Source organism: Bos javanicus, chromosome 6 (assembly GCF_032452875.1).
Source record: "Bos javanicus breed banteng chromosome 6, ARS-OSU_banteng_1.0, whole genome shotgun sequence".
Lineage (NCBI taxonomy): Eukaryota > Metazoa > Chordata > Mammalia > Artiodactyla > Bovidae > Bos > Bos javanicus.
In genome coordinates, this window is record NC_083873.1 from 103,653,392 (window position 1) to 103,673,902 (window position 20,511).

A 20,511-nucleotide genomic window follows, 5' to 3' on the forward strand; every position below is an offset into this window, starting at 1 on the left:
AGAACTCACCTTGACATTTCCTTGCCTCATGAGAAAGCAATTCTACCTGCGCTCAATGCATGGACAAGCATGTCCTTTACCTTTTTGAGACTTGTTCTTGTGCTTGCCCTTCAGACACAAAGAGGTTCTTCATCTTTCAAGGAGTAATTTGTCATTTATTTACTCTGAGCCCCTTCCCACTGATAAATCAGGCAGCCTGATCAAAATCTCTACACACTTACAGCCTGTAAGTGGATGGAGTTGCCCTCTTTGTATTAAGGCAGTACCCCTATTTTTGGCACTCACTCATCCACTGACAAAGTTAAAAGACTTGCTCCTTGGAAGGGAAGCTATGACAAACCTAGGCAGTGTATTAAAAAGCAGAGTCACCAGTTTGCCAACAAAAGTCCATATAGTCAAAGCTATAGTTTTTCCAGTATTCATGTAATGATGTGAGAGTTGGACCAAAAAAAGGCTGAGCATAGAATTGATGCCTTTGAATTGTGATACTAAAGAAGACTCTTGAGAGTCCCTTGGACTGCAAGGAGATCAAACCAGTCAATCCTAAAGGAAATCAATCCTGAATATTCATTGGGAGGACTGATGCTGAAGTGGAAGCTCCTATACTTTGGCCACTTGATGCTAAGAGCTGATTCATTGGAAAAGACCCCGATGCTGGGCAAGATGGAAGGCAAAAGGAGAAGAGGGCAGCAGAATGAGATGGTTATATAGCATTACCAACTCAATAGACATGAATTTGAGTAAACTCTGGGAGATTGTGAAAGACAGAGGAGCCTGACCTGCTGCTGTCCATGGGGTTGCAAAGAGTCAAACGTGACTTCAAGACTGAACAACAACAAAATCCACTGACCCCAGATTCCAGTGTGTGAACTAGTGAAGCATGGTAGGAGAGGGGATGTGGGGTGTCACAGGCTCTCCCCCCAATTTCTTGAGTGGAATAATAAGTATTGAAACAGTGGCACTCAGTGAGATGTACTTGAAACCAGCTATTACATACAATGTGAAGCATAATCCATGATTGTTTTTGATCTGTGGGAATATAAAGATTACAGATATGCCATGATCTAAGAAAGAAAAGTAGTGAAGAACTCCATGGATGGGTGAGGTAGGAGGGAGCCAGATCTTCAGCATCAAAAAGTGAAAGTGTTAGTTGCTTAGTCGTGTCTGACTCTTTGCGACCCCATAGACTGTAGCCCACCAGGCTCCTCTGTCCATGGAATTCTCCAGGCAAGAATACTGGAGTGGATTGCCATTTCCTTCTCCAGAGGATCTTCCAGACCCAGGAATAGAACCTGGGTTTCCAGCATTGGAGGCAAATTGTTTGTCATCTGAGCTTCCAGGGAAACCACAATTCATCACAGGGTTTCAGGAAATCTGTTTTCAGGTGCCTGTGGTGTTTCAGGACCATGGACAGCATACAGTACTGCTTTCCAGTCCTTATTTACTTCATGGAACCTGAAAACTTCAGAACTGTGTCCGTGTGTATACTATTTATTTTGCTGGAATCTTCCACTTCTCCTCCACTTTTCTGCTTCATGTCTGTGTGTATGTGTGTGTGTTAAGTCACTTCAGTTATATCCAATTCTTTGCGACCTTATGGACTGTAGCCTGCCAAGCTTCTAGGTCCAAGGGATTCTCCAGGCAAAAATACTGGAGTGGTTTGCCATGCTCTCCTCCAACTTCATGAGCATCTCATACTTCAGAACCCAGCTCAAACATCCTCTCCTTGATGAAATAGTCACTGCCTTTCTCTGTCTCTGTAATAGCAATGTTCACTCTCTAATGTTTTCCAGATAGCAGCCAAGGTTGCTAAACTAGTGACTTTGGGGTAAGTTGTTGGTTTGATGAGAGTGGAACCTTGTTTTTCTTCTAAAGCTCCCCAGACCTTAGTGAGTTTTCTGTTCCTCTAACTTTACTTTGGAAATGACAGACTTTATTCCCACCATGCAGAAAGGAGAACAGAATTCAGGGAGGCTTCATGCTTCCCTCAGGACAGTGATACACAAGATGCAGTGTGATCCAGACCTCCCCTCCTAACTGATGGTTGTTTATTTTGCTGTTGTGTGGGTAGAAATATCAGAAACTATAAAGGCTAATTTTTGTAAGTGGCATTCAACATGGTACTTGATGTTCTGAAGAGAGCAAAGGCATCCTGCCAACACCTACTCTCTCCTCACAGTTGGGGCTGGAAGGGAGATTAGTGTTGGGTTTGGAGAAGAAAGTCTTCCGTTCTCTGTGCTGCTGTTCTGCTCCCCACGATGTTTGGCCGTGGAGATGTGATGACTGCCCAGCACCAAGGTGTAGGTGGGCCCCACCTATATTGAACAACCTGTCCTGTATTGAACAGGATTTGCACTAAGCAAGCTCCTGTTCCCAGGCAGCAGGGTTAGACTTCAGGGAATGTTAAAATAAAAGAGATTTCTCATCTGTCAGTCTACTCTGTCCTTTCTTCATTATTTCTTCCCCAGCTTCCTCCCTTTCCTTCTTCCCTCTTCCATTCGTTTTCCTCCCCTCTTTATCACTCCTTTATCTCACTCTTCTTTTCTCTCCCCATGCCCTCTGTCTTTTCAAACACTCTTTCTTCTCCTTCCCTCCTGGCTGTCACCTCCTCCCCTCCCACTCAGCAAACATTTGCTAAAAACTTTGTAAGGGCCCTGCATGGTCTCTGGGGATTTGGAGATGAGTCACACAGAACTCTTCTGGGAATGGAGGGGTATCCAGCCCAGCAGGAGATGGGCATGTGACCAGTGACCATGAAGTGTGATGAGCATTGTGGGGGAGGGGTGCACAAGGGGCACTGGGGACACGGGGCAGCACCCCAAAGCCTGCACTGGGTGGAGTCATACTACCAGAAAGCTCTACCATGTAGAGAGTTTGGTATTTTGCTTTTCCACCTAACGTTTTATTGTCTAGCACTGTGGTTTAGCCTTTAAAATCCCTGGGGAGGGACTTCTCTAGTGGTCCAGTGGTTAAGAGTCTGCCTGCCGGTGCAGAGGACACGGGTTCAATCCCTGGCCTAGGAATCTAGGATCTCACTTACCGCAGGACAGCGAAGCCCATGCACCGCAACTACTGAAGCCTGCATGCCCCCAGAGCCCGTGCTCTGCAACAAGAGAAGTAGCCCCCATTCACCACAACCAGAGAAAGCTTGTGCATATCAGCGGAGACCCATACAGCCATGAATAAATAAATAAAAATTCCTGGGGGATATTTTAGCAGCTGAGTGCTAGCCACTAGTGGTGTGGTACCTTGTCACTCATTTTGATTTACCTCTTTGTGGATAATTCTTTGACCCTGTTTGGGATATTATCCTGAGGACAGATTCCCAGCACTGAATTTCTAGGTCAAAAGTCAAGATCTGTGATACAATTTGAAAAAATGGCTGAGGCATACCCTTACTAAGAAATCCCAGCTTGAAGGAAGCTGTGCAGATGATCAGTTTCTCTTCTCCCACTTCCGCACAGTTTGGGCAGTCTCAGTTCAGAAACTTTGGTGGGCTTGAATTCCTCCTTGGTGAAAGCCTTTTCATTATCGTCATTACCATCGTGGGCAGCCCAGCCTCGCGTCTGCTTGTGGCGTTAGAGCCCCTGTGAGCCAGCACCTGCTTGCCTCTCCAGCTTCCTCACCCTGTGGTCCTACTTCAGCCAGAGGAAACCACTGACAGACCCCCGAGTACTCTTGGCACCCCCTAATCCATGCCTGTCCCTGCCATTGCCTCCCTCTACCATCTCCTCTGTCTGTGTTAGGTGCTCAGTCGTGTCCGACTTTCTGCAACCCCACGGACTGCAGCCTGCCAGGATCCTCCATCTGTGGGCTTCTCCAAGCAAGAATACTGGAGTGGATTGCCATTCCCTTCTTCATCTCTCTCCTCTGCCACATGGCTAATTCCTACTCACTCTTCAAGCTCAGAATAAGCACGGTTCTCCTGGAAGGGCTGGAGTGGAGGCCTTCTCTGCTCCCACCACCCCTCTGTCTAAGCCCTTCCCACACTGGAGTGCAAAGGTCTGGTTATGATTCAGTCTCTCCCACTGGCCTGAGAATTCCTTAAGGGCAAGATTTTTTTTTTTAGCTGCATGTACTCTTTTTCTTAAGCAAATATTTATTGAGTATAATTTCTGCTACAGAAAATGGCAAAGAATAAACAATGTGTAACTCTGCTGAGTATTCACCAGTGGCAGGCCTGGGCAAAGCATTTTATATACGTACCCCATGGGGTTATCCCTCAGCCCTGTGAGGCAGGGACAATTATCCCCATTTTATAGATGAAGAAACTGAGGCTCAGACAGGTTAAGTCACATGGATAGCAAATGAGCAGGGATTGGAAGCTGCATCTGTCTGACTCTGAACGTTTTGTTCTTACACAACACTGATCCAAGGCCGTGAGCCATGATGAGTGTAAGTCTCTTTAGGTTACTGCTGTCACCCAGGAAGAAGTGAGCAGTCTCTGACATACCCTTGCTGTTAGATTTTTGTTGAATTTTTAAGGAGGTATTTAATTTTCTTTCAAGGTATTTAAAACAGTGAGTCTTGTACAGAGTTTGTCATTGTTTATATCTGCTGACTGTTTGCTCCTTGTGGTAATCCTGGGAGAGGCAGGGTATTGGTATTTTTCTTTTAAATGTGTGATTTTTATTAAGTTCTTCAAAATTATGTGTTATAAAACTTACTGTTTGGAGGGAAGTACGGCTCTAGGGTTTTTCACTCACACTTCCTGCATGAAGAAAGGGAGTCCTAGAGAGCTAGATCCTCAGGTTCTTTCTAGATTGCATCTGATTATGGGTGGTTATGGCTTCTACCATGTGGGTGTGTGCTAAGTCACATTAGTCGTGTCTCATTGCGACCCTCTTTGTAGCCCACTAGACACCTCTGTCCATGGGGTTCTTCGGGCAGGAATACTGGAGCAGGTTGCCATGCCTTCTTCCAGGAGCCAAACCTGCATCTCCTGCAACTCCTGCATTGCAGGCGGATTCTTTACTGCTGAGCCACTAGGGAAGCCCTCAGATGGGTGAACATATTTAAAAACGAGACAAAAGTGTGTTCGATGGAGTGAACGCTGGACAGGAAATTAGGAAACCTTGAGTCTAATCTCCACCCATGTTGATTTTATGAATTTGGGAGGTCAGCCCATCTCGAGCTCCATTTCCATCCAAGGTCAATGGGACCACACATTCCCTGAGAACCATTCAGCACAAACAGGCATGGAGAGCACTGCAGCCATGAAGCACATTTCCTGAGCTGTCTTTTGAGAAAAAATATCCTTGTCAAGTGTCCCACAGAATGAGAAGGGTCTAAATTTGGAAAAGATCAACTCAGTTCCCCTCTTGAATGTTCACATTACGCATCGGCAGTAAAGGATCTGGGAATTCCTGACATAAAAACGATCTCTACATCTCTTTAACCCAGAATTTTCTAAACTCTCTGCACCTGGGAATCCCCTTTTGGATCAACATCTATTAAAACCCCGCTGGGCTAGAGTTCCAAAGAACATACTTTTGAAAGTGTCAGTTGAAAGGCAAGCACGCTAGTCATTTGAAGGAAGAAAAAAGAAGTCACATCAGCTCTTGCCTTCTGCTGTGAGCTTATTGTTTTTAGAAATAGGCTGGCCCCTGAGAACAGCAAGAGCCAGTACCCTGATGGTAGCTACACATGGTATCTGCTGGTAGCTGGGGAGTGGAGTGGGGATTTGAACATCTGATTCTAGGAAGAGCAGAGCTGGGTGGGGCTGATCTTCTGGGCACAGTGCATTAAATACCACCTTTCAGGATTAGCCTGAAAAGCCCTTTATTAAATGTGACAAGGCAGACGGCTGCCCACGGGACACCGTGTTTCAGAAACTAGGCGCCAGCTGCCAATGAGTCACATTTCTCTGCTTTCTAGTGCCCAAGAAAACTGCACAGCAGTGTCTTTGCCTCTGGATACGCAGTGCTCAGGGCTCTTTCCTTTGGTCCTGGCTTCTGTCTTAAAGATAAGAGGCAGGTGGTTGGACCTGGGGGTGACTGAGCTTGAAGCCCTTTCCTCCAGAGACCCCCTTCCTGGAGAACAGGACATAACGTCTCTTCCTTGGCTTCCTTGGCCCTTGGTTCTTTGTCTCATGGCCACGATGCCGTTTCTCTCCATCTTTACGCAGTTATCCTTCGAGAATTAGTTCAGGTGTTCATCCATTCATCTGTCCTGCCAGGCTGTGCCCGAGGTATTGGAGACCCAGCAGTGAAGAAAACAGGTGAAATCTCTGCCCTCATGGAATCAAGTCTCTGAGGGAACTGCAGGGACAGATGTAAGTGCTGCCCTCCTTCCGCAGTAACTCGAGTGTAGCTGGTTCCCTGTGAGTGGTACCTGATGCAGCCAGCAGGGGAACACACCTCTGATGTCAGTGCGACAAGGCACATTTATAAACACATGTAAATGTAGACTATGTCAGATGTACTGTGTTAAGAACTGTGTAAACATAAAGTGGCTAAGAGGTGAGGGGTCTGCAGACGAGACTGTGATGTAAGGTGTCCCAAACAAGCCAGCCAAGGGGGGAGCCCTCAGGTGACACTGAGCAGAGAGCTGCCCGGCGCAAATGAGAGAGTGAATTTTGCCTACATAGTAGGAGTCCAGATTAAGTAAGGTCTCACTAACTTAGCCCTCACTCTGGAGGAAGCATACTGATGCAAGAACCCACTAGAGGGTTCTGAGTAGCAGGCTGCAGGCTCTGTTTCTGCTCAGCAAGCCTTTTTTGATTCCTTAGTTTGTTGCTTGTTTGTTTAGTCACTGAGTTGTGTCCTGTGCTTGTCTTTTAACACTGAGCCCCCTGGGAAGCCCCAGACGGCACTAGTGGTCAAGAACCCACTAGCAGGAGATGTGGATTTGATCCCTGAGTCGGGAAGATCCCCCGGGGTAGGAAATGGCAACCCCACCCCTCCAGTATTCTTGCCTGGAGAATTCCATGGACAGAGGAGCCTGGCCTGCTGCAGTCCATGGGATCGGGAAGGGCTGGACATGACTGAGTGCACATACATGCATGCATTCCATTTGCTGACTCCTTAATTTGGGTGACAACCTTCTTTTCTAGGCTTATGCAGCATCCTCTGCCTTCCTCTCATGGTCAGTGCTGTGGGACCACTGGGACCCACCTGAGGTGCATTCTGTATCTATAGAGGGTTTCTCAGGGGGCCCTGGTGGGATCTAGCCCAGTTACTCACTGGGTACCCTGTGTTAGCTGGATCAATGGGTACCCTGTATTGGATTTCCATGCCTGCCTCCCTTACTCCACTTATTGGAATCACCTCCCAGATCACTGCTTGGGTCTAAAATCGTCATCTCAGGCTCAGTTTTCAGAGGAACCCATGCCAGACCCTCCCTCTGAGGTGGCTACTCTGAATTGTTACTGTTTCAGTTCAGTTCAGTTCAGTTGCTCAGTCGTGTCCAACTCTTTGCTTTGCAACCCCATGAATCGCAGCACGCCAGGCCTCCCTGTCCATCACCAACTCCTGGAGTTCACTCAGACTCACGTCCATTGAGTCAGTGATGCCATCCAGCCATCTCATCTTCTGTCGTCCCCTTCTCCTCCTGCCCCCAATCCCTCCCAGCATCAGAGTCTTTTCCAATGAGTCAACTCTTTGCTTGAGGTGGCCAAAGTACTGGAGTTTCAGCTTTAGCATCATTCCTTCCCAAGAAATCCCAGGGCTGATCTCCTTCAGAATGGACTGGTTGGATCTCCTTGCAGTCCGAGGGACTGTCAAGAGTCTTCTCCAATACGACAGTTCAAAAGCATCAATTCTTCGACGCTCAGCTTTCTTCACATTCCAACTCTCACATCCATACATGACCACAGGAAAAACCATAGCCTTGACTAGACAGACTTTTGTTGGTAAAGTAATGTCTCTGCTTTTGAATATGCTATCTAGGTTGGTCATAACTTTCCTTCCAAGGAGTAAGCGTCTTTTAATTTCATGGCTGCAGTCACCATCTGCAGTGATTTTGGAGCCCCAAAAGATAAAGTCTGTCAGTAACAATTGGCTTCTTATCCAAGGGGTGGGGCTTAAGGGCAGAGGCTGTGCTTTGTCCATCACCACATCTCCAGCTAGGAGGTAACACAAACAGTAAATGGGCATGTGGCAGAAAAAGTTCTCAGCCTCCAAGAAGTGCAAGTTGACAAATATAAATGACAACCAAGGGTGTTTTGGTGGTCTCAGAATGGCAAATTGGAGAGGTACTTTTGAAAAGCAGTCTAGTTATATTTATCAAGGGATGCAAGCACGGTTTATACTTTTTGACTCAGTTGTTAAATTTCTGAGAATTTAGCTTAACAAACAGTCCAAATTAAAAGAAAAGCTTTATACACAAAGATGTTCATTGTAGAAATATGTATCATTGTGAAACATTGAAAAGAACCATGGGGGAATAATGAACAGTCTACTGTGTATGCATAAAATGAAATATTTTATAACCCCTTAAATGAAATAACTTGAGACAGGCTTATGGTAAAATGCAGAAAGGACACAACCGTGTGTTCTTTCCGGCTCCTAGAATTGGCTGTATTCTCTGCTGCCTCTGGGCCTTGGCATGTCAGTTCTTTCTGCCAGGCGCTTAGCACTCACCTTACTGGCCTTCTTCCTTACCTTTTGGTCCAGCTTATCTAGAATTATTTTCTAGATCTGAGCTTGTTCTTATCTGACCCCCCAATAAGGTCAGCAGCCCTTTCGCTTTGTGCCCATGATGGGCACCCTATAATTCTCCTTTTTTGAATCCAACATACTCCCAGATTTGTTAAACCTCTGTCTGTCCCTCACCAACTCCACGAGAGCTCATTCTTCTCCTGTTCTTCCAGGCTCCTGGGCTAGTATCTGATGGGTGAACGGGTGAGTGAATGACTAGGTGTGCTAGGATCACAAGTATGGAAGTAGAGGGAAATCGGGAAAAAACATCAGAACAGTGACTGGTGGTGTTTTTCCTGGGGAATGTCACTTTGTTTTTTTGGCCATTTCACTTGTTTGAAAATGTCTTTAAATTGAGTTTTGTTAATTTCAATAATAATGCCTGAAGAAATTCTTGTTCTATTTACAAATGACCCAGTTTATTCCACAAATGAATGACATTTAAAAAGAGGAGGAGATGGTACAAATTTCAGTGGACTGCAGAGAATTGTGGGCTGGATGTGTTCTGGGGACTTCGGGTGGATTCCTCTTCACAATACCCCAGTGTAAAAGGACATTTTTGAGATAATCAAGTAAAATTGAACATGGTCTGGTTATTAACTGAGCTGAAGGAATTGATGATGACTGGGTTTGTTGGGATAATGGATCTTAGTTTGTTTTTTTTTTTAATTGCCTAACAGATTATGTAGTAAAGCATTTATGGGTGAAATGATATCATGTTTGAGATTTGCTTTAAAATATCTCAGTGAATACAAAGCCAGTGTTTAAGGGGGGAAAGAGGTGAAAGGAGAAGGATGAAGTCTTGAAAGAATCTGGATGAAGGCTAGCAGGGGGCTTTTTAAGACCATTTCTTTACTTTAGAAGAGTTGAAAATTTTATGCTGAAAGTTAGAAAAAAGCATTTCTTGGCTTTTCTATAATGACATTTACTACTTTGCTTGGCTTTTCAGAGTGACCGACTTCTCATCAAGGGCGGACGCATCATCAACGATGACCAGTCCTTCTATGCCGACGTCTACCTGGAAGATGGACTCATAAAGTGGGTGGACCAAACACACCTTTTAAAGAAGCCCATCTCCCTAAGCTGCCCAGCCCTTAGAGGAAGTAGAAGGCTGGCATTCTGCCCCAGAATAACTGTGCTGGCTCTTGTGACTCCCAGGGAGGGAGACATGTGGGGAGGCGCAAACCATGGGTGGAGAAGGGGATGGTGTTTGCTGAGTGCCCCATGATGACACAGGCTCCCTGCCATGGTGCTCACACAGGCCGTGAGGCCCACAGAGGCTGTGAGGCACACACACCAGCCATTCTGTTCTTGGCGGGTGGTGGGCCCCTGGGGGCAAGTGGCTGCTCCATGTTGCAGAATGAGTTAGGGGCAAGGGCCTAATTCCAACCTAGCACACCTGACTAGATTCATAGCTTTTTTTTCCCCCCTACGTGCCTGCAGTTTCTGGAATTGGGTGGAGGGTGCCAGGAGAGAAGGATGCATGTTGGCCTCCAGGCAGGGTTCTTCTCTGGTTTAGGGAAGACATGCTTTGGGACTCTGGAGTTCTCCTGTGCCTTCTCCTGGCTGGCTGCCTCTTCAGCCGTGTAGGACATCCCAGAGGTGTGAGTCTGGGTGGGCTCCCAGAGCACAATACCCCTGATGGGGAGACCTACACAACAGAAATTTATTCTCATAGTTCTGGAGGCTGAAGTCCTGGGTTGAGGGTTGAAGTGCCAACAGGATGGTTTCTCCTGAGGCCTCTCTCCCTAGCTTGCTGACAGCCATCTTCTTTTTTTTAATTTATTTTTAATTGGAGGGTAATTGCTTTACAATGTTGTATTGCTTTCTGCTGTACAACAGTGTGAATTGGCTATAGGAGTAGGTATGTCCCCTCCCTCTGGAGCCTTCCTCCCCCACACCCACCCCCGACAGATGGCCAACTCCTTGCCGTGGCCTTCCCTCTGTGTGTGCCTCTGGTTTGTCCTCCTCTTTCTTAAAAGAACAACAGCCCTATTGCATTAGGATCCGCCCTAATAGCCTCATTTTAACCTAATTACCCCTTTAAAGACTTTGTCTCCAAACATGGTCACATTCGGAGTTACTGAGGGTTAGGGCTTCAATATGTGGGTTTCAAGGGACACTGTTCAGCCCCTAATACCAGACAGTGGCTTTTACGTGATTTCCACCTTTTACTCTGCTGCTCAGCTCTTCCTCTGGAGTTGGGAAGAGCAGAGTTGGAGATCGTCTCAGATCCAACTTGGGCAGCTGGCCCTGGAAAGAAGGCAGAGGGGATGTGAGCAAGGTCAAGTTCAAATAGGAATGAATGTTTATTGGTGGGTCCGTCCTGGGCATGTATCCTCTGACGATGAAGATGATGGTGGGGAGGAGAAGAGAGGGAGGAAGGGGCAGAGGAAGAGGAGGGATGAGGAGGAGGAGGCTGTGGATTGCCTTGCATGTTAAGGGACCATCTGTGAGGAGTAGGTACTCAGGGCAGCGTTGAGCCCCTCCCGGCCTCCCTCTGCCTGACCCCCCAGCAATTTATCCTGAATGGATCTGACCATTTCCGGTCCAGCTCAGGCCTCACCTCTTCCAGTTTATTCCCTCCCCGTCCCCCAGTTCCCTCTGCACTAAAAATGGCCTTTGCAGAACTTGCCAAGCAGTTCTCCCCTGCGAGACTTGCATCCATAAATCCTCCATCTGAAATGCCTTGCCCCTCCCCCATCCTCATGTCATGCCCCTGCCTCCCAGCTCCTGTTTGTCCTACCGGCCCAGCTCGTGTGGCTCCTCCTCCAGGAAGCCTTCCAGAACCCAGACTGTTCCTCTGTGCTGAATGTGCCCACCTCCCCCTCACCACCTCCACCAATGCCCTTGCCGCTGATGAGAGATCTTGTCTTACTACCTGCCATCCCATAGGGCCTAGCACTGTGCCAGGGATGGATAGGACCCCAGTATGTTGATAAATGTAACATACAAACCTAGACATCAGAAGGTGAGGACCTCAGTCTCAGCCACGGTATAGCCTGGAACCAGAAAGGGATGGCGGGGTGGGGTGGAGTGTGGTGAGATGCATGGTAAAGTGAGGTTTCTGAGTCACTGCGGCTTAGATGAGGCACAACCGCTCCGCATTGAGCTCCCCACTTATGTGAGGCCTCTGGGGTCCTGAGCGTGAAGGACATAGTGACACGGAACCACTATTCCCACCCGCCATGTGCAGTTGGGGGTTGGAAGATTGCAGTCCAGGATGTGAGCCCATGCTCAGAGGTTGGGCTGCAGTTATTAAGTGCTTGCTGTTTGTGTGAGGTCACCCAGGGTATTCAGGAAATAAGCAGTGTCTGTAAATTCAAGATTCATCAGCTCTTCCTAGGAGATGCCTTTTACTTTTAACCCTGTTGCTGTAAAATTTCTAAGCACTGGAGGTGCCTTTCCTGCCTTACTAAGCAGAGCAAATGACCATGTTTGAACACCTTACAGAGTCTCGGATGGTCTCGTGGGGCCCAGGTCCCTGCTGGCTGAGAAGGAGGTGTGGAAGTGAGGAGAGCCCAAGGAACTGCCTGGCACAAGGAGGCTGTTATTCCTCTTCACTCTGATTAAACCCCAAGAATCCTTTCATCTTGCGGCCATTCACCAAGTTTTACTAAAAGCCATTCAGCTATGTTTGTGCAGCATTTGTTATGATTCATCGAGGGCTCCATCCAATTTGCTGAGCATTGGAGAATCAGATGCTGATGGCTGAGGACTTTTTTTCTGAATGGTGGTGAGGGTGATGCTGGCTGGGGACCGGTGCCTGCTTCTCCCAGTTCCTTCCTTTCTTTTCTTTCCTTCCATCCACATTGTCACTGAGAACCATTCAGGGAGTCCTCCTCCTAATTCGTGGGGGCTCACTGGGTGTCCCGTTTAGTTTAATCCCAGTTTGGAGAGAACCTGCTGCTTCTGTGGAAGGGAAGAAGGAAGGCATCTGAGCTTGGCAGGCAGAGTATGATAGTAGACTGGGGGAGACCGAGCTTGAATCCAGACCCAACACTGGCTCGCTGGGTGGCCTTGGACAAGTTACCACCCCTCTCTGAGTTCCATTTTCCTCTTTTGTAAAATGTGAACACTTCCTCCCTCACAAGTTGTTGGCAAGAGATGAGAGAGGGTTTGTAAAAAGGCGATGATCTGCCTGGTTAGAATGGCCCTGAAGGGTAGGCCTTGTTGACGCTGCGGTGTGGCAGCCAAGTCACACAGACCAGGCTCAGGCTCGGGTGTGACTCCACTGGTTCCCACTGGAAGGCTGTGCCGAGGTGTCTGTGTGCATGTTTGTTCTAATTGGGCTGTGCCTGTTCCTTTGTGAGTGGTACACATTCTGAACATCACCCTGTCGTCTTTAACAGCTAGTGTGAACGTGAATGAGACCTTCCATAAAGGGCTTAGAAAAGTCTTCCGTGGTCAGTGCACAATAGCAGTTCACGGCTCTTGTTATAAGGCTTGGGGGTGACTTCCCTGAACCCCCTTCCCTTCAGCTCCTGGCATCGTCCATGATCTTGGAGATGGGCAGTGGGGAGATTGGACCCGGCAGGATTCTCTACATGATGGGAATTCTAGAGGGAAGAGGGCTGGCGATTAGAAGCAGCAGCAGCTGCAGTTGTTGTGCTGGTGAAATTGGCAGAAATGCTGACATTTCCTGGGGGCTCACCATGGCCTTGGCACTGTGCTTGGACTAGAACCGTTTCCATTTTCAGGGCAAACTGTGTGATGCTCCACTTCTTCTGGAAGACCCCCCACATACAGCCCGGTTACCTCTGTGCCCCAAGCCCAGGAGTCCAGAAGATCAAGGAGCTTCTGCTTCTATTCCTGCGTGTGGACTCTGGCGCCTGACGTTTGTGGTCACCGAAGCAACATTTTCCTGCATCTTCATTACTGATGTTTTTAGATAACTTAGGGAAACTAATGTTGGGGCCAAATCCCAACCGTTCAGCACAACTGGATTCCTTTTTAAAAAAATTTTATTTATTTATGCACTTTTGACTGTGCTGGGTCTTCATTGCTACCTAGGCTTTTCTCTAGTTGTGGCGAGCAAGGGCTACTCTTGGTTTCATTGTGTGGACTTCTCACTGCGGTGGCTTCTTTTGTGAAGCACGGGCCCTAGGGTGCTAGGTTTTGGTACTTGCGGCACGAGGGCTCAGTAGTTGGGCTCCTGGGCACGAGGGCACAGGCCCAATAGCTGTGCTGCATGGCTTAGCTGCTCCGTGGCATGTGGGATCTTCCTGGATCAGGGATCAAACTCCTGCATTGGCAGGTGGGTTCTTTACCACTGAGTCACCAGGGAAGCCCCTGGATTTCTGTTTTAAATAACCATTGCTTGTGGTCTCTGGCGGGCGCTGGCCATGGAGGCTGTTGAGTCTGTCCTGGTCTTTCTCCACCCACCCCCAACCCCATCCCTCCACTGGCCCCTAGATACATCTCCTGACTCTGGTTCCAACATACAAGACACAGCCGATAGATGCCGCAGGGGCAAGTCTTTGAGATTCTTAGGCTCTTCCTCCTCCTTCCCCAACTTTTGGAATTTGCCCCACTTCTCAAGGACATTTGCAGGCAGCAAGCACATGGGGAATGGAAGGGCTGGTCAGTCTATCTAGAAAAGCCCTGCCACCCTCGGTGTGACTCCCTCATGGTAGGTTTTATGGTGCTAATGCCTGATGGTTAAGCAGCTTTCCTGAGGCCAGTGCTCACAACTGTTTTCTATGAGGATTGCGTGTCTGTATCAGTTTGCCGGGGCTGACGTAAGAGTGCACAGATGGGGAGGTTTAAACGTCAGATACTTGTTTCTTCCAGTTCTGGAGGCTGACTGTCTGAGATCAGGGTGTGGGTAGGTTGGTTTCTTCCGAGGCTTGGGATGCCCGTCTTCTCCGTGTTCCCGTGTGGTCTTCCCTGTACATGTCTGTGTCCTAATCTTCTTTGCTCATAAGAATACCGGTTATATTGGGTCAGGGCCCACCCTAGTGACCTCGTTTTAACTTAATGACCTCTTTAGAGGCTGTCTCTGCAAGTATAGTCTTATTCTGAGGGGCTAGGGGTTAGGACTTAAACATACGGATTTGGGAATGTCAGAGTTCACTCTATAGCCTTGCCTTTGAGGACTTGCAGAGCTAAGGGGTCTTGTCACTCTGCCTCCCTGCCATTGCTCATCTCTGTCCCCAAGGCAGTTGCCAAGAAACTATGAAGTATTCTTGAGTGACAAGCTGTTCAGAGAACGCTTTCCCACTTAAGGCCAATGCTGGTCTCACTGCTCTTGGGTTCAGCTCTGCCCCTGCCTCCCCCTGGAAGCCCTCCCAGATCACCAGGGCTGGTGATGTGCTCCCCAACCCCCAGTGTGAACTGGGTTGTAATAAACATCTGCTTATATGTCTCTCCTCATTAGGCTGTGAGCCCCTGGAGGGCAGGGACCCTGCCTGAGTTTTCTCTGTCCACCTGGTGCCCTGGGTGGGACCTGCCCCAGAAACTGCACAGTTGGCAGCCATTTTTTCTAAGAACCAAAATCTGTCTTTGTTGTCTGTTTCCAGGCAAATAGGAGAGAACTTAATTGTTCCCGGTGGAGTGAAGACCATTGAGGCCAATGGGCGGATGGTTATTCCTGGAGGTATTGATGTCAACACCTACCTGCAGAAGCCCTCCCAGGGGATGACGGCTGCTGATGACTTCTTCCAAGGGACCAAAGCAGCGCTGGCGGGCGGGACCACAATGATCAGTGAGTCGTACCCCTGCGTTAGGCCATAGGCTGCTACTTCTGTTTCAAATCCCCAGCATTGTGAGCAACATCAGGCTCTTTGCTCTGGGTACCCGGTGTGCAGAAGGCTAAAGTTTTAGAACCAGTGAGGCAGGTGTTGTTATGACCATTGGGAAAGCAGAGGCTCAGAGAGAGAAGCTGCTGAAATTTTCACAGCTGGAAAGTGGTTGTGTCAGTATTGCTGCTGGGATAATGATGCATAGCATAATGTTTCCAAACTTTGAAAATCACGTTGCCATGGAAACCATGGAGGAGTAAGTTTAAAGGAGGAGAGAGTGATTTGCCATGTCCTGAGAGGTCAAGTAGAGTAAGGACTGGAAAGTCAAATTAGCAAAGGCTAATTTGATGCCCTATGTGGGTGGAGGAGTGAGAGGGGTTGGGTAGCAGATACTGCTCTTTATGGCTGTGAAGGGTGGATGTTAGAAACAGGGCGGGAACAGAGGGATGTGCAAAGCCCAGTGTGGTTTGAAAGACATGTCTTCCCACTGATATGCTTTACATCTAAGACTTTATTTGAAAAAGGGATGGTGAAGTTCATATTCTTTTAAGTCCTTTTCACCTTTGCATTCTATGCCCAAGAAGGTAACATGGAGTCACAGGAGACGGTCCAGTCTTTATCGCTGACCGGACTCTGGGAATCTTCTCTGTACTCCTTACTAGTTGTGTGACCTTGGACGTTTTTCACCTTCTTTAAGCCTCAGTTTCCTCATCTGCCAAGTGGGAGTATTTATACTCACTTCATAGGGTAGTTGTGAGGATTTTATTAGATAATTTAGGTAAAGCCTTTGTGGCAGTATGTGACACATCGTAAGCATTCAATAAGCAGTCATGATAACGATGGTGATGAGGAGGAGGAAGATGAGACTACAGTAACAGTGGTGGTGGCAATGAAGACTGAGATGGTGGTGACCGTTTCACTGCTGATGATTTTGATAATGATGGTGATGACAGTAACAATATTGATGTTGACGATGGTGAGAGTGATGAAGGGGATGGTGATGCTGAGCATGTTGGTCTGGATGGTGTAAGTGGTGGTGATGATCATGGTGATGGGGGGATAAGGGATGGTCACAGTAGTTATGCTGTTTGGAGGTGATGGTGATGATGGTGGCAGGGAAGAGGCTACCATTGGAACAACTTGGATCCTGAGCATCTTGGGATGTGACACATATTTTTCTGTCCCAGTTGACCATGTTGTTCCTGAACCTGGGTCCAGCCTGCTGACCTCCTTTGAGAAATGGCATGAAGCAGCAGACACCAAATCCTGCTGCGACTACTCCCTCCATGTGGACATCACCAGCTGGTACGATGGCGTTCGGGAGGAGCTCGAGGTCCTGGTGCAGGACAAAGGTCAGTTACAGCCCCAGAAGCGGGGCACAGTTCTGGAATCATTGTATCTTCGATGGATCTGGTTTGTGGAGTTAAGAATCTCTTTAACTGCATCTGTTCTGAGCCCAACTGTGAGCTCTGCCCTGCCACATGAACAGTGGAAATATTGGACCCTCGTTAAAGAGTCTGTCTTCTTCTCCTTCAGATCCTTTGGAGAATCCCTCTGTTCATAGAAAAAAGCCTGATTTCCTGAGCCTTGCACACAAGGCCCCCACTGACCTAGCCTCACTTTTCTCTCTCCCCACTACACTCATCTGGGTGTTTATTATCCTGAATGCCACCCCCTGAAACCTGCTACACTGCTGGGTCTTTGTTCTTGGTATCCCTATACCTGCATCCAGGGATGCCCGTTCTTCTCTCTGGTACCCAGCTCAACTATCACCTCCTCTGATTTCCCTGATCAGAATTGCTTTATCCCTTGAATATCCATAGCAGGTTACTGGGGCCTATTTGGCACACCTTTTCCATTGCTTTTGCTTTGTTTTTTGGATTGAAGACCCTTGTTGTCTGTCTGGCTCTTCTGTTAAACTCTGAGCTTATGATCAGAGGGGATCATGTCTGTGCATCTCTATGTCCATCCTGGCCCTCCTCTGTGTGGGCTCACACAGGCTGTCCCTTCACAGTGTGGGTACCTTACAGTGTGTGTTACACCAAATGAAGATAAACTGAACTGAAGACCCACAGAAGCAGAGAAGAGAACAGAGTGAAGAAGATATGAGTGGTCCCTCCAGAAAGGGGGCAATTTTGAGGCTCTCTGAAGAGACAGCCTCAAATAAATGAGATGCTTCAAGGAGAGAAAGGGGGGTACTTTCAATTTTTAAAATATATGTGCTGTGTTTTCTTATAAAAGTATCATCACCACAATATGAATAAAGAAAATCAAGAGAAGGAAAAAAAAAGTTCCCCCTCTGGTCCTACCCCCAAATCACCACTTACTATCAATGTTAAAGATTATTGCTTTCCATTCCCTATTTAGACAGTTTTCTCCTTATATAGTTATACAGTAGCAGTTACTTGGAATTCTTCTTTTTTCACTTAACATTTTATGAATAATCATTACTCTTCATTAATAACTTTTTATGGCTCGTAACATACAATGTAATAGCTAATTTGCTCAGCTATTTCCTTTTTATTGGGCACTTAGGCTTTCCGTTTGCTTTACTGTAAATTGTGTTTGGTGAACATCTTTGTGTATAAACATTTGTTTGCATCTCTAATTATTTCCTTAGATTTTCAGAAATGGCATTACAGGGTCAAAGTTTTAACTTTTTTCAAAAGTCTAACACTTATTTCCAAATTGCTTTCCACAAAAATGCACCCACTTGTGTGCCCACTGCGCTATGTCCATCACTCCCTGCATGTTTGCACCATTGGGTCTTGTTGCTTCTATGAAATCCTTGCTAATTTGATGAATAAAAGTCAGTCTGCTGTTGAACATTACAATGCTTCAACTGCTAATTACGTTAAACATTTTGTGCACGCTTTTCCTTTATGTGAATATCTGATGGTGTTCCTTGCCTGTTTACCAGTTTGGGTCTTATAAGTCTGAACTTCTATATCCAGATAGTTTTATCCCTTCATTGAAGTTGCTGTGAGTCACTCTTTTTTTATACAGAATCACAGTCCAGGATGTAAAAAGATCCCAGAAGTTGGGCTGCCTGGATCTGAATCCTGCCCTCATACTTCTTGGCTATCGGATACTGTGCATGTCACCAAGCTGACCTCTCTGAGGCTCACCTAGTGATCTCAGCACCAGAGCTCTGGTACCAGGGTGAGACCCCTGGTCTGAGCTTGGTGTTAATTCTCCATTCAAAAAAGGAAGCCACTTAAATGTCCATCAGATAAACAGAATGTTGTCTATCCGTAAAATGGAGTGTCATTCAGCTTTGAAAAGAAAGGGAATTCTGACACCTGTTATGACATGGGTGAGCCTTGAGGACATGATAAGCCAGTCACAAGAAGGCCAATGCTGTATGACTGTGCTCGTGTGAGGGGCCTGTTGTCATCCAGCTCATAGAGAGTATACACAGGTGGTTGCCAGGGCCTGGGGGGAAGGGGAACGTGGAGTCAGTGTCTAATTTGTTGTTGTTTAGTCACTCAGTCATGTCTGGCTCTTTGCTCCACTATGGACTGCAGCATGCCAGGCTTCCCTGTCCTTCACCATCTCCTGGCGTTTGCTCAAACTCATGTCCATTGAGTCGGTTATGCCATCCAACCATCTCACCCTCTATCATCCCCTTCTCCTGCTTTCTGTCTTTTCTAGCATCAGGGGCTTTTCCAATGAGTCGACTCTTCACATCAGGTGACCAAAGTATTGGAGCTTCAGCTTCAGCATCAGTCCTTCCAAAGAATATTCAGGGTTGATTTCTTTTAGGATTGACTCGTTGATCTCCTTGCTGTCCAGGGGACTCTCAAGAGTCTTCTCTAACACCACAATTCAAAACAAATCAATTCTTTGGTGCTCAGCCTTTTTTACGTTCCAACTCTCACATCCATACATGACTACTGGAAGAACCATAGCTTTGACTAGATGGACCTTTGTTGGCAAAGCAGTGTCTCTGCTTTTTAATATGTTGTCGAGGTTTGTCATGGCTTTTCTTCCAGGAAGTCTTTTAATCTCATGGCTGCAGTCACCATCCGTATTGATCTTGAAGCCCAAGAAAGTAAAGCCTGTCACTGTTTCCATTGTTTCCCTATCTATTTGCCATGAAGTGATGGGACTGCCTGCCATCATCTTAGTTTTTTGAATGTTGAGTTTTAAGCCAGCTTTTTCACTCTCTTCTTTCACTTTCATCAAGAGGCTCTTTAATTCTTCTTTGATTTCTGTCATAAGGGTGGTGTCATCTGCATATCTGAGGTTATTGATACTTCTCCCAGCAACCTTGATTCCAACTTGTGCTTCATCCAGCCTGGCATTTCACATAATGTACTCTGCATATAAGTTAGATAAGCAGGGTGACACTCTACAGCCTTGGCATACTCCTTTCCCAATTTGGAACAAGTCTGTTGTTCCATCTAACTGTTGCTTCTTGACCTGCATACAGATTTCTCCGAAGGCAAGTAAGGTGGTGTGATATTCCCATCTCTTTAGGAATTTTTCACAGTTTGTTGTGATCCACACAGTCAAAGGCTTTAGCATAGTCAGTGAAGCAGAAGTGTTTAATGGGGATAGAGTTTCAGTTTTGCCAAAATGAAAGGTTTTGAAATAGAAGCACAGAAGTGTGCATGTACGTAAACCACTTAAAATGGTGCAGGTGGTAAATTTTAGGTGAGGTGTATTTTACTACAACAAATAAAAAGCAACATTTATTATTTGTGCACAACTCTGTGGAAAGGCACTTTGGTCTGGGCTCAGCTGGGTGGTTCTGCTGCCCACATGTGGCTTACTTATGCTGGAGGCCCCAGCTGGGAGGTGGGGGCTGCCTGGGATGGCTCTCTGCACCCTCCCTTCCCCGGCAGCTCTCACAGGCTTCTTCCCGTGCTGTCTCCGTGAGGCTGATGGAGCTGCAAGCCCTCTGAGTCCAGGCTTGGAATGTGTCCACTCACACTTCTGCTTCATTCTGTGGTTCAGAGTCAGTCTCAAGACAGCCCACATTCAAGAAATGAGAAAATAGATTCTACCTCTTGAGAAAGGTTGTTGTAAAAGTTTTGTGAATCTTTAAACTATTTACCAGCCTGTTTAACTTCTTCCTGCCTCCTGCTTTTACATGAAATTATCTCATTTATTTGTTTGTTCAC

The 20,511-nt window shown here is 46.9% G+C and overlaps 1 protein-coding gene across 2 annotated transcripts in view; it reads left to right on the forward strand.

Annotated features, from left to right (window-relative positions):
* The window catches only part of CRMP1 (collapsin response mediator protein 1), a 66,197-nt gene that overhangs the window by 14,612 nt on the left and 31,074 nt on the right, over positions 1 to 20,511 (forward strand). For both annotated transcript variants that reach the window (XM_061420788.1, XM_061420789.1), the window contains exons 2-4: positions 9,589 to 9,677; positions 15,161 to 15,345; positions 16,570 to 16,734. In XM_061420788.1, the coding sequence (XP_061276772.1) occupies positions 9,589 to 9,677; positions 15,161 to 15,345; positions 16,570 to 16,734 (439 nt within the window). The remainder of the gene's footprint in view (positions 1 to 9,588; positions 9,678 to 15,160; positions 15,346 to 16,569; positions 16,735 to 20,511) is intronic.